Source organism: Pelobates fuscus, chromosome 4 (genome assembly GCF_036172605.1).
Source record: "Pelobates fuscus isolate aPelFus1 chromosome 4, aPelFus1.pri, whole genome shotgun sequence".
In the NCBI taxonomy this organism is placed as follows: Eukaryota; Metazoa; Chordata; class Amphibia; order Anura; family Pelobatidae; genus Pelobates; species Pelobates fuscus.
This window is the reverse complement of record NC_086320.1, coordinates 324,143,769-324,158,355: the sequence shown is the minus strand read 5'-3', so window position 1 is coordinate 324,158,355 and position 14,587 is coordinate 324,143,769. Positions and strand designations below refer to the sequence as shown.

The following is a 14,587-nucleotide window of genomic DNA, read 5'->3' as shown; positions in this document are numbered from 1 at the left end:
CGTAAGGAGTTATAGTGGCCCGGGTAACACTGGTCCATCATATGAGCTGTAACGGGGACAGCCAACTCAAGCAGGTAGATCAGCTGAAAAATGTAACGTAGGGATTCCTTCCAACTTCCCAGATGATCTGGTGCAGCGTCACTGGGAGGCTCCAGTGAGGAAGGCAGCGAAACTTACTGTACGAGCTGTAACATCAGCGGGAAAACTACAGTATGTAGTATCAATATCAATACTGGGCTGAGTTCATGAATAGGCAATCAGATTCTGTTTTGGTAAGAACCTGTTGGACATAGGAAGGAAATGGGCTCGCCCTCCAATAAGGGAATCAGTATCCTGTACTACAGTAAACCGTAACGTAAGCAGTAAACTGACGGAAAACGTAATAAATATACATACTTGGCTGTGCGTATGAGAGGGGATCACCCTCTAGTACCGTAATTTGTAACAAGTCAGCATCGTGCCGAGTTATGAGAGGGGCTCACCCCCTAATGAAGAAATTAGTATTGATATCCGCAGCGGGCTGCATTTATTAGTCTAATTAGTCTCCATATCAGCATCAGGCTGAATTTATTAGAGGGCCTCACCCTCTAATAATGTAATTGGTGTCCATATCGGTGTCCAGCTGATTTTATGGGAGGGCACACCCTCTAATAATGTAGCTAGTATCTATATCAGCGTTGCGTTGAGTTTCGAGAGAGGCTCACCCTCTAATAGACAAATTGTAACAATATCAGTAGTGGGCTGTTAGGGACCAGGAACCAGACAGAGACAGAACTAGATGCAAAAACAACTTTATTAGTAAATAACAAAGAAATAACCAAAAGCAAAGTCCAGGAGGCAAGCAGGGGTCAGTCACCAGAGCGGATAGTCAGACGAGCCAGGATCAGGAGAACGGAGAGCAGCGAAGTCAGGAACAAGTCCAGAGTCAGGAACCAGGAACAAACAGGAAACACAGGAACAAGGAGACTTCTGGGGAACAGGAAACCATGCAAGGGCAAGTAGGTATTGGGATTTGCTGCTTAAATAGGCTGCACTGACTAGCAGCAGGGTTGATTACTATCTTCAGGTGAGTAACCGTGGCAACATGCTGAAGGAGCTGATCGTTAATCTCAGCTGAAAACTAAGACACTGAAAAAGGAAGGGTTGCTGTTTAAAACAGCAAAGAAACCCTGACATGGGCTGAGTATGGGCAGCACCCTCTAATATTGTAATAAGCATCCCTATCTGCATCCGGCTGAGTTTAGGCGAGGGCCGCACCCTCGAAATAATGTAATTAGTATCCATATCAGCATCAGGCTGAGTAAATGAGAGGATCTGGGGTGCCGGACGGTCCGCGGGTCGAACAGAGGCCCGTCGGTAGCGTCCAGGAACACCTCCTCATCCAGCAGAGAGATGGGTGCAGTTTGTGTAGGAGGGACCCCAGAGTCTCGGGGCCACATGAAGTCATCAATCTTGTCCTCGCCCCACCTGTCCTCATCAGATAGGGGTGGGCTAGTCTGTGACCACTTGTCTTCTGCGCTTCGCCGGAGCCTTGCCCTTCTGGGCGCGTGGCTCAGGGCCTTCACCCTTTCAATAGCGCTAGGCGCTCTTGCCTGTTCTCTCCTGGGAAAGTCCAACTCTGCTGAGTCTTCTGCCGTGTGGGGGGTCCCCATAGTGCCCTTATTCTGTGGCACTTTTGGGAGGGCCCTAGCCAGGGCTATTTCCACCGAGGCGTCCACCGCCGCATTAATCGTGGCCTGTAAGCTTAGTTCTTGGGCCGAGGCGTGCATAACAGGGGAGATGTAGTGTGACACCTAGTGTAGAACAGTGCCAGTATCACAACAGAATAGCCGGTGTAGCACTCCAAATATTAAGGCAGTGGCAAGATAGTTAGCGTATATAAAAATAAATATATGTATAGCCAAACCGGGGGTCCCCCAGTGGCAATGGCACAGTCAGAGCAGGCCAATCCTGGGGCACAGTCAAGGCAGGCTCATCATGAGGTACAGTCAGAGCAGGCCAATCATGGGGCACAGTCAAAGGCAGGCCAATCCTGGATGCTGCAACAGGACAGCAAATCCAAACGCCAGCATACGGGGGGGGCTATGCTCATATAGATTAGAGACCCTCCCGTTGTATATCTATGTAACCCCCAGAGGATATATCCCAGTGTTGAGATGGGGGAGGGTGGAGGCTTCCCCCGTGCTCCCCCCTTCGCCCCAGGCACATGTGGGCCACGGTAAACTCTGTCCCCGGCTCGCAACGGGTAGAAAGGGTGCGGTAAGGGGAGAGAGGCTCCAACTGCCAGGTGCTGCACGCTGGTTCAATGACAATAGGCAATGGGATGCATAATCCGCAGCCCTGGCGTTCGTGGAGGCTGCTAGAAACCAGTCTCCTGCGATTCCCGAGCAGACAGTACCAAACAGAGCAGAGAGAACTGCCAAATTAGGTAGCTAGCAGGCAGAAGGAGAAACGCATAGAAGACAGTTGATAGTCAGGGAAAAAGAGGGGAAAATAAAAGTAAAATGGAATCCCCCTAAAGAAAGAAAAGCAATAGTCTCCAGAATATAGAGAGAGAGATAAAACCTTGTAACAGGGCACAATAATGGTTGTTTTTTCTCTGTGTTAATGGGCTGCTGTGGAGTTCTAGTAAAAAGAGACTTAAGCATGTTTTTTAAATGTTTTCCTGAATGCGCCACCATAGGTCTTAACCACACCCCCTCATTTCAGAAAAACACTTTATCAGTGTGCGTACACAGTTCAGCCATTGACATCACTGAGTGAGCTGGATTGCAGGAATCCAAACCGCTCATATTAGGAGAGAACTTAGTAAGGATATCACTGCGTGTTTGTTTTGTATTTCTCTGTCTGTAGCTCAGTTTGTGATTGAAAGAAGCAGAGATGCTCTTCTGTCAATTAATGTGCAGTCAGTAAGGGAATCTGGGGGGATAGACAGGGGGGGGGGGGGGTCAATTGTGGCGAATTAACAATCCAAATTGCAAAATGTAGGGTAAAATAGTTTCATTGTAGAACGTTTCCATATGGGCTATTATTATTAATGCTAATTATCCCTTGGACACATTTTTGATATTCCTGAGCGTTGCTTCGATACTTACATTTAATGTAGGGCATTGTAACATGCATTTCATTTCCAAGAATATATTGTAAACGGACCATTGTAAGCCTAGTTACTGTTAGGATTAACCAATAACAACTGTTTAATTTTGAATATAAGCAGTCCATAAATTAAATTAATTATTACAGAGCTGTCAGAACCAAAACACCTCAAGACTTTATTCTCCTTAAGTCACAGACCGTACACTACCAGCACATTGACAATGGCAATGTGTGCTTGGGTTGTGGGAAATCACAGACAATTTTGTAAAAAACAATACAAAAAAAAAAAGAAAAGAATTCAGAGAAATGTCAGTCTGCTTAATTAAAACTAAATTGTACGGAGATGTGTTTAATCATTCCTAAATTGATGAATGTAATAATGTTTATTATAACTTGTGTAAATGTGTATGGTTTTTAATGCTCTATATTTGTGTTTGTATGTACATACATACAGACACAAAGTTTTTACAGATGTAAAAATCCCCAGTCTGTATGTATATACATACAAACACACAAATATATTACATTAAAAACAATACAAACTGGATCAAAAAAAAAATGACAAAACTTTTGTTTTTTTTCTAATTTATTCTTGAAAGGGAGATAAAAAAAACAAACAAATTGAAATGCAAGATATTACAGAGGCTTACACAAGTTAAAACCTCATATTGCTTGGCAATTTATACATTTATATTATTGCTTACAAGCTCTAATAAATACACAAACAGTATTATATACAGAGGTGAGAAAGCACGTACATACAAAATTGATAATTGCCTGTAAGCAATGCTTCTGATAAGTCCACAAGAAGGCTGTTTCATGCTTATCATTTTTTACATGGGTGGATCAGTGCTGCCATTCACTAAATCCCTGAGAAGTCCGTTCATTCTGATGCCTTCAGACGCCAACAAGAGGTACATAATACATACATTGCATTGTACAGGACACGAATTGGCTCTCATGTACAGTTCTAATATTTGATACAGGGACCATGATATCTACATGCAAGAAATTAAATTAATACAGTTTTAAGACTTGCAGTATAATACAGATAGTAAAGCAAAGGAAATGATAACAAAACCCTTGGGTGTCCACGTTTGGCCCTCCAACAGTAGTTGTACTACAGATTCCAGAAATCATGACCATCTTTGGGGGCAGTCAGCCTTACAGGCATCTTTGTTTACTATGGGGTGCCAGAAGATTATGGGGGGTTTGTTCAAATTCTGGGATGATACATTTTACACCAAGTTAATAAACTGTTAATCAGAAAAAGAAAACATGTCTAAGGCTACCCTTGCATGTAGACTGTGTGTGCAGGGGGACTTGATAAATTAATTTGAAAGCCACCTTTGTGAATGTTCTGCTCATCATGTAGAGATTATGGAATTTCGATTGGACTATTGTCAGTAATTTTCACATCCTAATGCTAAGACTGTTAAATTGCAACATATTGACAGAACATTAAAATGGCACTGATGCTTAGTAATAATTCTGCGGAAGTTTTAAGATAGCAGAGGTGTCCTCCTCCACTCCCTTACCCCATGTATGCTGGAAACCTTTCACGGTATAGATCTACACACACATTGTGTACAAACATAAAAACATAACATAATGTGGACATTGTTGAATTTAAAATAACAATAAAACAAATATCCTCTTTTGGTCTCAAACTGTAACCTTTTCTAATTTGCTGTATTAACTTTCCTTATGATATCTAGCCTTTAAGTACATTTATACATTAAAAAAAATGGACAGTCAGACTAATATATATATTTATAACAGAAAATAAAAAAATAAATAACACTTTTCTTGTGTGCTAAATGGACTTTATACATTAGGAAAAGTAGTCTTATTATATAAACCCACATCCAGGTGGCTGGACCGCAAGCATGATACACCCTAAATTAGGTGGAGCCATTCTATGTGGGTCTCCAGCTGTTAGAATAACGCCAAGATTCCAGTGTATTTTTATGAACATTTGCCCTAAAACAGTGTTTACAACAGAATTATTAATTCAGAGAATACAGGATACTGTGAAAGGTGTATAAAGGGTCATTGTGGGGCAATATTTTAAAGGAAACACAAAAAGTAGCAACATTCCATTGTTTCCATGGTAACTGCCTCACTTACCTAGTTTCAGAGGAAGGCGTTTTACGATTTTCTAAGTAGCAGACTATCATTGTAAGGAACAGTGAGTCCTTAAGACTACAAATCCGCCATACATTTTTATTTATTTATTTTCAATCTAGGAATACAACATTCTACTATTCTAAGAATGAGCCCATGGTAGGACTCTCAGGAATCCAACATGGAAAAGAGACAAAAAGTCATGGACAAAAATAGGATTTTAATGCAAAACAAAAGGCACATTTAGTCTCTTAGCACACAGAATGAATTCATAATTCTATTGGAGTTGAGGGGCCCTTGGCCTGCAAAGGGGTGATTTTACTACTTAAATTCAAGCTGTAGATTTTAAAGCATTTCATTTCAAAGTCGTGTGTGTATATGAACAACCTCTATTGTGTATTTTCATACATAAAACATGTATCAGTTTCAACCAAATAGGGTATGAATTTAAAGTTTACATTTTTTTTTCCATCGTCGAGCGATGGTAACTCAATGAGAACAAGCAAAACAATTAGAAAACTGAATGGCTATGAGAGGACTATTAGAAACTAGAGACATTCTCCTGATACATGCTTTTTGAATAATATGATATCGTGACGATAGTGATTAATCACACGCAATGAAAATCGGCTTGCAATCTGAAGTGGGACTCGGGAGATACAAAGTCACCAAGCACCCAGCTGACTACACATATGGACTCTTAGCGGGCAGGCTATCTACATTGTGATGGTGCTACAAGTTACAGATGATTATTAAGAAGTTTAACATATCTTGGGCACCTTGAAAATAGAATTGCAAAGCTGGTAGCATAGCATGCTAGTGCATACAAACGGAGATAATATTAAAATTTTGGGCTGTTCAATGGACTTTTATTTTAATATATGTATTTGATTTGTCATTTTATTTATTGTTATTTCATTATGTGATTCAGTTCAAATTAGGACAGTATGAGTTTCGCATTTTGTATAAACAGGCAAAGGAATTTAAATAAAAACTATTTCAATATTTTCAAACTAATTTTAGGATTTTATATATTATGTCAGTGAAAAGTTCTTTAAGAGCCTCTTGTCATTAAATATGCTTTTGTGCTAACTCTATGAACAGATCATTACAAAATAATGTATGTTCACAAGTGTAGAGCACTATGTGTCCCTCATTGCTGGACTCATGGAGGGAGCATCAGGGCAAATGTTCCCTACCACCTAGAAGTTTGGAGAATTTATGTCTGGCTGGCAACAAGTACTGAGGGGGTCATGCCACTCGGTCCACAAATATTTGCATTCAAGTTGTAAAAAAGACATGCCATGGCCACCACTTACGAAGCCTGCTACACATACTGAGGAATGGAGGTATTTAATGGAATCGGCAGAGAATCATAGCAGATGCTGCAAGCCTAAATGTTTGTAGGTATTTGTCATTGTTTGCATGTTTGTAAAATTGTGTATCTGTATTTGTGTGGAAGTACGTGTCCACATTTTGACACAAATTTGTCACGAAATCTAGCTGTCATGTCCATGAGACCAGTGTTCATTACAGCTGAAACAGACTAATTATGTCAGAAGAATGGGTCCTGGTTTGGGACATCCTTTTTAATATATTGTGATTGTTGGAATGTCCCTTCGAATGTACTGTTATAGGTCAAATACCAATAAGCTATATTCAATCTTTTCCTAAAACAGTGGGTTTGCAATTTAGTCATTAGATTAGCCATCACTACTTAGAGTAGGAAAAGAAAATGTAAATGTAGAGTAGGAGAATGAAATGCAAAAGGGACAACCACTGAGCCACGCTGGATAATCGGAATACCTGATGAGTACAGTAAATCTACCTTGATGTCCTTAGCAGTGCGCACGCTGTTTATTATAGTGTAATATTACTTTAAACTCCTCGTAAAAATAGAACATTGTAAACATTTTCAGATAGAGTAATTCACTAGGAAAACATTGCTATTATATCTGTATGTAAACTTCAAAACTAATTTAGATTTTATATAGCCATTTCAGCCTGTCTTATTTCATGCTCTGTAAATCACGAAATGGACTAATATTTCTGCGCTCTCTCTCTACAAACATTTTTACTGCTTGAATAAGCCACACAGACGCAGGGAGAGCTGCAGCCAACACATTATTCTACTTGTCTCAAAATATTCATTTAACGTAAATAAATCAACCCCCCCACTCCAGAGTAATATATTAACCGGAATTCGAAAATAAAATTGACATAAAATAATTCTTATTTAACTTGGTTAAATAGTACTGACAGTCTCCAGACTTACAGTGAGCTACAACCTAGAACAGAGAGAGCTATGATTCCCCTATGATTTGTTGTGGAACTCCAACTTCCATGAGCCTCAGCCAACCACTGGTCGCAAATTGCAGTAATTGTGATTTCCTTAACAGGTGAAGTTCCACTGGCTGGTTATGTGTGTTGTACAGTGACTCTCAGGAGAAGCTTGGAATGATGGTTACATCCATGGGTTATATATAATTATACAGACATTAACCTATTAATGGCCAAGGTTAGGCAAATCTCTTTGTAACGTGATATATATATTACCTATCAAATGCCATTAAAAGGATAAAATGACCTTGCCTAAAACATTTAAAATCATGTATATGCCTCACTCATGCTGATAAGAATACATTGTTCTGTAGTTCTGAGAACATAATGCATAGCCTGTATCTCTGTATCATGTCGTATGTTGCAGCATGCCAGTGACGTTGTGCATATCACCAATAACATGCGTCATATGTCATGCTTTTGCTCAGTAATATTTATTTTCTCGATTTTACATGATTTTGCCTGATAAAGTTTTTCTCTTCCTAATGTGACCTGTTTTCAAGTTATTTTTAAAAAAAAAAAATGTTTTGAACATGAATTGGCTTTCAAATTGTAGAATATTTATCGGCATTATATTCGATGTGATAAATAGCAAGTCACCCTACTAGCCAATAGTTACGTAGTTCATGAGTGTTGGAAAAAGGAGCAGGGCTCCTGCTCCTAAGCTAATTAATATGTCAGTCGAACCTTACAGTGCTTTTAAAAAGATGGCCTGTAAGGTAAAACAGTCCATAACTATAACTTGAAAAAGGCACGTTAGAAAAAGAAAAAATAAATACAGTAGAAATGTAAAGAATAATGTAATTGTTTAAAAAACAAAAACATGATAGTCCTGTGTGCCATGTATAAAATAAATACTGAACAGCATTTTTATTTCAAAATTTAGCCAGTATCACAGCCCTGGCTACCAAAGAAAATGCTGTTTTAATCCGTATGTTTTTGTCTGCATCTGAGAGTAACAAAGAGACCAATACTAACAGCCAATAAACGTGCAGGAAGCTACCAAGAGGCTTTATTCAACAGCCAAGCTTTACTACCAGTTCATCCAGCTAAATCTTGGTGCCAGTTGTGAGCAGCTGTAGTACATTAGTCCATTACTTTGGAAACAGCTCACCATTTTGCTATCATAAGTCTCCTTTGACTTTAACAGGGAGTGGATTTAAGAAACAAACGCTTAATATTTATGCAATCGTGTGCACTCAGCTCAGCAGTGACCTATGTGTGTCTGCCTAATTTGGCCATAATACATTTTAGTTAGAAGAACTAGCAAGATACCTTTGGGGGTATTTTCCACGAAATATTACAATGTGGGTAAATATGTACATTAGCGAATATACCACAATGTGTTGAGGTTAACCCATGACAGTGTACATGGTTACATATTTACAGTACAGTTATGCAACTCTTCTTGTTTTAACCATAAATATACAAGTACATTTTGTATGTGATTAGTCTTATAAAATACATTGTGACAAACAATGAGAAATAGCGGTTTATCTCACAAAGCATCCCATTCTTTCTCATTCTTGTAGCTCGGCTACATCGCATTGAGGCCTGGACACCTCAAATCACTCGAATGTCCTGTCTTCTTGCACATACATCAGTCCGCTACTGATAAAACTCAGTAATAATGTTTTACTTGTAAAGCAACATGCTTGGCATTGGCAAACTCTTAGTTCACGTTCTGGTGGTCGTGTTTTCAAGCCTTTGGCTCTATCCTGTGCGAAAGTTCAAATAGTGTCTGCTGGTTGTCAATCACGTACAAGTGATTTGTGTAAAATTTCACTTCCAGGTGCTCCTTCTGTGGGCTGTCATTACCTTTTAGTAAACAGAAGAAGTGAAGGTAAGTTAGCGTACAGATATATCTAACGTGAAGCAGAAAAACAAATACAGCTTCACCCATGGCCATGTAATAACACTGATGACAGGTCTATGCAGTGTGTGTGGTCTTAGATCAGGGCTGAAGATTTGCAAATATATAGCCTTTGTTAAACTACAACTCTCATAAACTTCTAGACAACTAGAGCGGACAGTGTGTGATGGGAGGTCACATCCTACAACAGATGAAGGTCTAAAAGTTGCCTTAAATTGACACCCTTGCTTTATTCTATTAGTCCACAGAATCTTGAGAAAAACTGCTGGTTTAGGAGCCTAAATGCAGTACAATCAATATCACAGAGTTTCTGTAACCAAGTGGGCAACCTCTTTTAGATGCTTAAGAGTATTAACCAAGTTAACCAACTTAAGGACACCTCCCATGTCCTTAAGACTCTTTTTCTAAAGTTAAGAAAAGCTGGTTCTAGGTCACTTGTCATACGTACCACCATATGAGAATTGGTGGCTATTTACTATTTAGGACAATTCTTCCAGAAAACGCTCACACACATTTTTATACTAACATTTTGCTTGTTTATTTATCTTCGATCAGGTGCAATGTATGCATATTTACAATCTAAAGAAAGAGTGTTCTATGAAAAAAATAATTAAATGTGTCACTTATTGATTGGCTAAACTTTATTTATAATGTCTGTATTTGTTCACCGTACATAGTGTTTTTAATTACAGTATACACTAATCTTTTCAACAAAAGCCGATACTATTTTTAAATTACAAGAGAGATATTTATGGGGTTCAAAATCTCTCTAGAGGGAGAACATTTTAGGAATATAACAATTTAGTGTGTAAATAGCACACTGCTACAATGTATTTAGCTATTGTTCCTATAAAGCGGATAATACAATTTAGAAAAAGAGGATTTCTCTAAAGTGTGACTGCTGTCTATGGGAGGTTTTATGTGAGCACGAAATGTCTCTGATCTATTTGGAAAATAAATTCTATAAACCGTGCAGATTTGGAAGGCACTTTCCAATCACAACATCCAGCATCCGATATACATAATCAAATAGCTATCTATAGTTTGCTTTAAATAAACATTTCCAACAGTTCCTCTGGCAAAATATGCTGTCATCGACGTCTACATTAGCATTTGGCAAATTAGTTTAATGTCTAAATAAAATTAAAATTCACATTTGATAATATAATGCCTTAAGCAATGCTCTCAACTATGTTCTCAACTGTAATTTGCCTAAAATAGTCAAATGGGTAGCAGCGCCCTTTACAGGAATATAGAAAGTCTTGATATTTGTGTTACATTCCCACTGCATAAAAATGAATGAAAATATTTACCATGAATAAATAGCTACTATTAAAAAAAAAAATACAATTTAAATCAGATAGAATAGAAACGATAGAATAGGCACATACATTTGTTTAGACTAAAGTATATCATGGCATTTCTATCTTTCTGTGAAAACTAAGTTTAAATCGAAAATTGCATAGTAAAAAAAAAAAAATTAGTTTCAAGTCACTGCTATTTAAATATATATAAAATATTCTATCATATAATGTAGTCAGTATGGTAAACTGAAACTATTAAAGGAATGCAACACTCTTGCAGCAAAACGTATTTTAAAAGGGAGCCACAAGGTGGCGATATGTTTGCAGAAATTAAAAACAAGAATACTTTTAAAAACACAAACATTGTACAGTATTACATCAGAACTATAAACAAAATACTGTATTATATAAACCACAAACAAAACTATGACATACCTAAACTGTAAACATTATACCATACTATAGTGAACAAGTGAAGCATTTCAGATTTTGCTTCACGCATTCCACGGATAAAATGTTTTTTTTGGTTGCACTTAAATCATGGAAACGGCAACTCAAATACATGATTTTTAAATTTTTATATTGTTTTACTTACCATATTGGTTATTTCTGCAATGTCTGAGTGATCGCACAGTGTCAGCAATCATATGCTGCAAGGACGAAAAAAAAAAAGACATAAAATATATAAATATATATAATGATCAATGTACTTAACACACAAACTGTATAAAATGTACCTTGTTACGGAATATTTCCTTTTTTTGTGTGCATCTGAACGATTTGCATGGTCTTGCCATCTTAGAGTAATTTATTTTGAAATTCATTACCATAATTATTATAAATCTCCTTAGAATTGTATTGCAGGCAAGAGCAGCGAAGAAGAGAGGCAGAACTTAATTACACCCTCACATGCCAAGGCTCCACCTTTTGCCTAATCCACCAGTAATTCCGAGCAGTCTTACTCCTTATACACAAATAAATATTACACTAGGGACAGTAACTGGGCACCTTCTGCACCTAACTTTCTATATGCAATTAATTCATTCATGTAATATTGCAGTTTGGTGGCTCCCAATCTTGCCCACACAGTAGAAAGGCGATTTGCTGTTCTAAGTAATGTGTTGGATTTCATTGAAATAAAAGTAAAGGTTCAGCAGCAGAGCCTCTTTATAAAACAATGAATAATACGGATTACACTGGATAAGTCACCATGTGTTGAAGACAGATAATTCTCACTTCCAATATGCAGCTAAGTCTCTTGGACTAGGAGATATTTGCTGCCTTTCTGTCATCTTCCTAGCCTAGAATGTATTTTTAGTTCTATTGCCTAAATTATTTGGTAATTCTAAATTTTAATGCAATCATATACCTTGGAAAACTCTAAATAAGATAATCATGGTAGATTTCAATATGTCATACATTGTAGTTGCTGTGATAGAGAGCAGGAGAACTATCTTTAGGACATTTCGACTGCTCTATACTCTTAGTCAGTTGCCAAGCAAAACCCATTTTAAAATATGATTGACAGGAATGGGAAGGGACTAACACTTTATATAGAAACTATATATATTTGCTAGCAATTCTGTTTTTACAAAGTATAGATTATTTATTTATTATGCTCTCAATTCATATTAAAACTTTAAACAGAAAAGGTACATTGTAAAGGTACAAAAAGAAACGAAAGGAAGGTCTCGTTGTTGGATGATTTTCCAACTGAAGGGCCTAACCCCCTATATATATGTACCAAAAAAGTGGTCCCAAACTACAAAGAAGAGGAAAATAAAGTGTTGGAATATACCTTTAAGGATAACGTATATTAATAAATGTTTCGTAGATCTAAGTATATAAACAAGAAAAGATATACATATTCACGTACGGACCTCAAAGGCTTTCCTAAGGTGTTACTCGGCTACCTTTCTAATAATAGATAAGTAAGAGGAAACAGAAGGTTTTTACCTTCTGTAAAATTAAATGTATCCGGATTTAAACTTAGGTCAGCAAAAATAAAAAGTAAAAAGCTGTGGATAAGTTATGTCACATGCTCAGAAATTAAGAAAAACAATACATCCATTCAAAAAACATACACAAAATAACCAGACTGCTGTTAAAAATAGCCAACCGCATTATGTTCAAGAAAACATTTCTTCGATCAACAGGGAGAAGTGAATCATAATTTGTGAGACATAATACGAGCCAGCTGAAGCCAAGAATCTGTCTAGAGGTGAGGTTTCCTTTGAACTTCTTTGCTCTTTCCACATCTGGACAGAAGGGTCGTACACTGACATGACCAAAGTGTCATTACATTCCCGAACAGGAACAAAACCACCAACACAGCAGAAACAAAACAATAGATACAAAATATAAACATGGCACAGCCTCAAACGCTCAGGATCCATGTGGCTTCAGAGATGTTGCTAACCTATTTAAATCCTATTAAAAAACGGCCAAAAATGACTCGTGATGCAAAGTCTAAATATAAAGGCAACAACAAACTAAATCTGCTGCACATAAACAGTTGAGAAACCAAGAGTTGAACAACGTGTTCAGTTTAGTGGAAAGTTTCCTTAAGCTATTTTACCATCTTAGCTTATTTTGGGCTAAAATGAAGCACACTGTTAACTCTTGAAAATTTCTTGTTTAGTGAATAAACCACAAAAAGCTATGTCGATTTAGAATACAGTCGTAAAATAAGAATGAAACTAACTTGCCCAGAACAGAATACATAAAAAAAAATTTGATCGCAACACTAGTTTATGATGCAAGTCAATTTATTGATTGATCGTAATATCTGTTGTTAGAACACATCTCCTTTTGAATCCACCAGAGAGCAGATCTTTTCCATAATTCCTACCACATTGTGAAATCACTGCTCTCTCTCAGAATGAAAATGTAATATTTCATTGTTTGCCTAATATAACCAACTGGATATTCGTCCTCCTAGAATTAGATCATTTGCATTCTAATGAAATGCACAACAGTAAGCGTGTTAAATAGGTCATGCGTTTGACCATCCATCTTAACATCCCCTAAGAGCACAGTTGCATATCCCAAATATCCATGTCACTCACTGGACCCAAAACTATTAGTAAATCCATTAAGACGAGAATTCTGGTCAATGGCTGGAAAAGAAGCACGCATATGAAATCACGTTTTAATTCCCTAACCCCGTACTAGCTGTACTAAACAGTTTTTAAGCAGTAATTATTAACCATTAGCATCCCAGCTGTTATAAATTACATTTCCCATCATGCATAGCCAGAAGACTGAACATAAATGTACAATACGAAGAGCAATAGTTGATAAAAAAATTAATTAAAAAAACTCAAACTTGTTTTACCCATTCTAACTTTCTCCATCCAATAAAATTAACTAATGTTAAAATGTTCCTCTTAAAAAAAAAAGGGTGTGATAATATTGACAATTTTATTTCTTAATAGCAAAATAGGAATACGTACCAGCTTTTCAAAATTAACAAGGTTGTCCAAAAAGGTTTTATTTCCTTCGTGAATAAAAGTGACATCTGGTAAAAGAAAGAAAGAAATTTAAATAAAAATATTTTAATCAATGCCAGTACATACCCCAGTTTTCACTGAGCACTGCGTTCATAACGCATATTAATGGCCATTACGCGCATTGTGTCTTTGTTTTTAAAGTAACTTAGATAGTTTCTGATTCTATCAGCCTGAGTTACCGGACAGAAAATGGAAAGCTAATTCAAAACAATGATATATATTTGTTTACTTCACTGTCCCTTTAAATTAAATTTTCTTTATTTCTAAGCAACTTAATTTAAATGTAAGTTTTTAATTTTAATTAAACCGGAGTTAATCCTGTTCATTTCAGATTT

At 37.1% G+C, this 14,587-nt stretch overlaps 2 protein-coding genes across 2 annotated transcripts in view; both read right to left on the bottom strand.

Annotated features, from left to right (window-relative positions):
* Positions 1–14,587, bottom strand: part of CDCA7L (cell division cycle associated 7 like) — a 356,480-nt gene that overhangs the window by 171,657 nt on the left and 170,236 nt on the right. The window lies entirely within an intron of this gene.
* Positions 8,083–14,587, bottom strand: part of RAPGEF5 (Rap guanine nucleotide exchange factor 5) — a 233,243-nt gene continuing 226,738 nt past the window's right edge. Inside the window, exons 24-26 of the mRNA XM_063452389.1 lie at positions 14,196–14,260; positions 11,336–11,390; positions 8,083–9,381 (exon numbers count right to left, since the gene is read on the bottom strand). Of these exons, the coding sequence (XP_063308459.1) occupies positions 9,263–9,381; positions 11,336–11,390; positions 14,196–14,260 (239 nt within the window). The 3' untranslated portion in view covers positions 8,083–9,262. The remainder of the gene's footprint in view (positions 9,382–11,335; positions 11,391–14,195; positions 14,261–14,587) is intronic.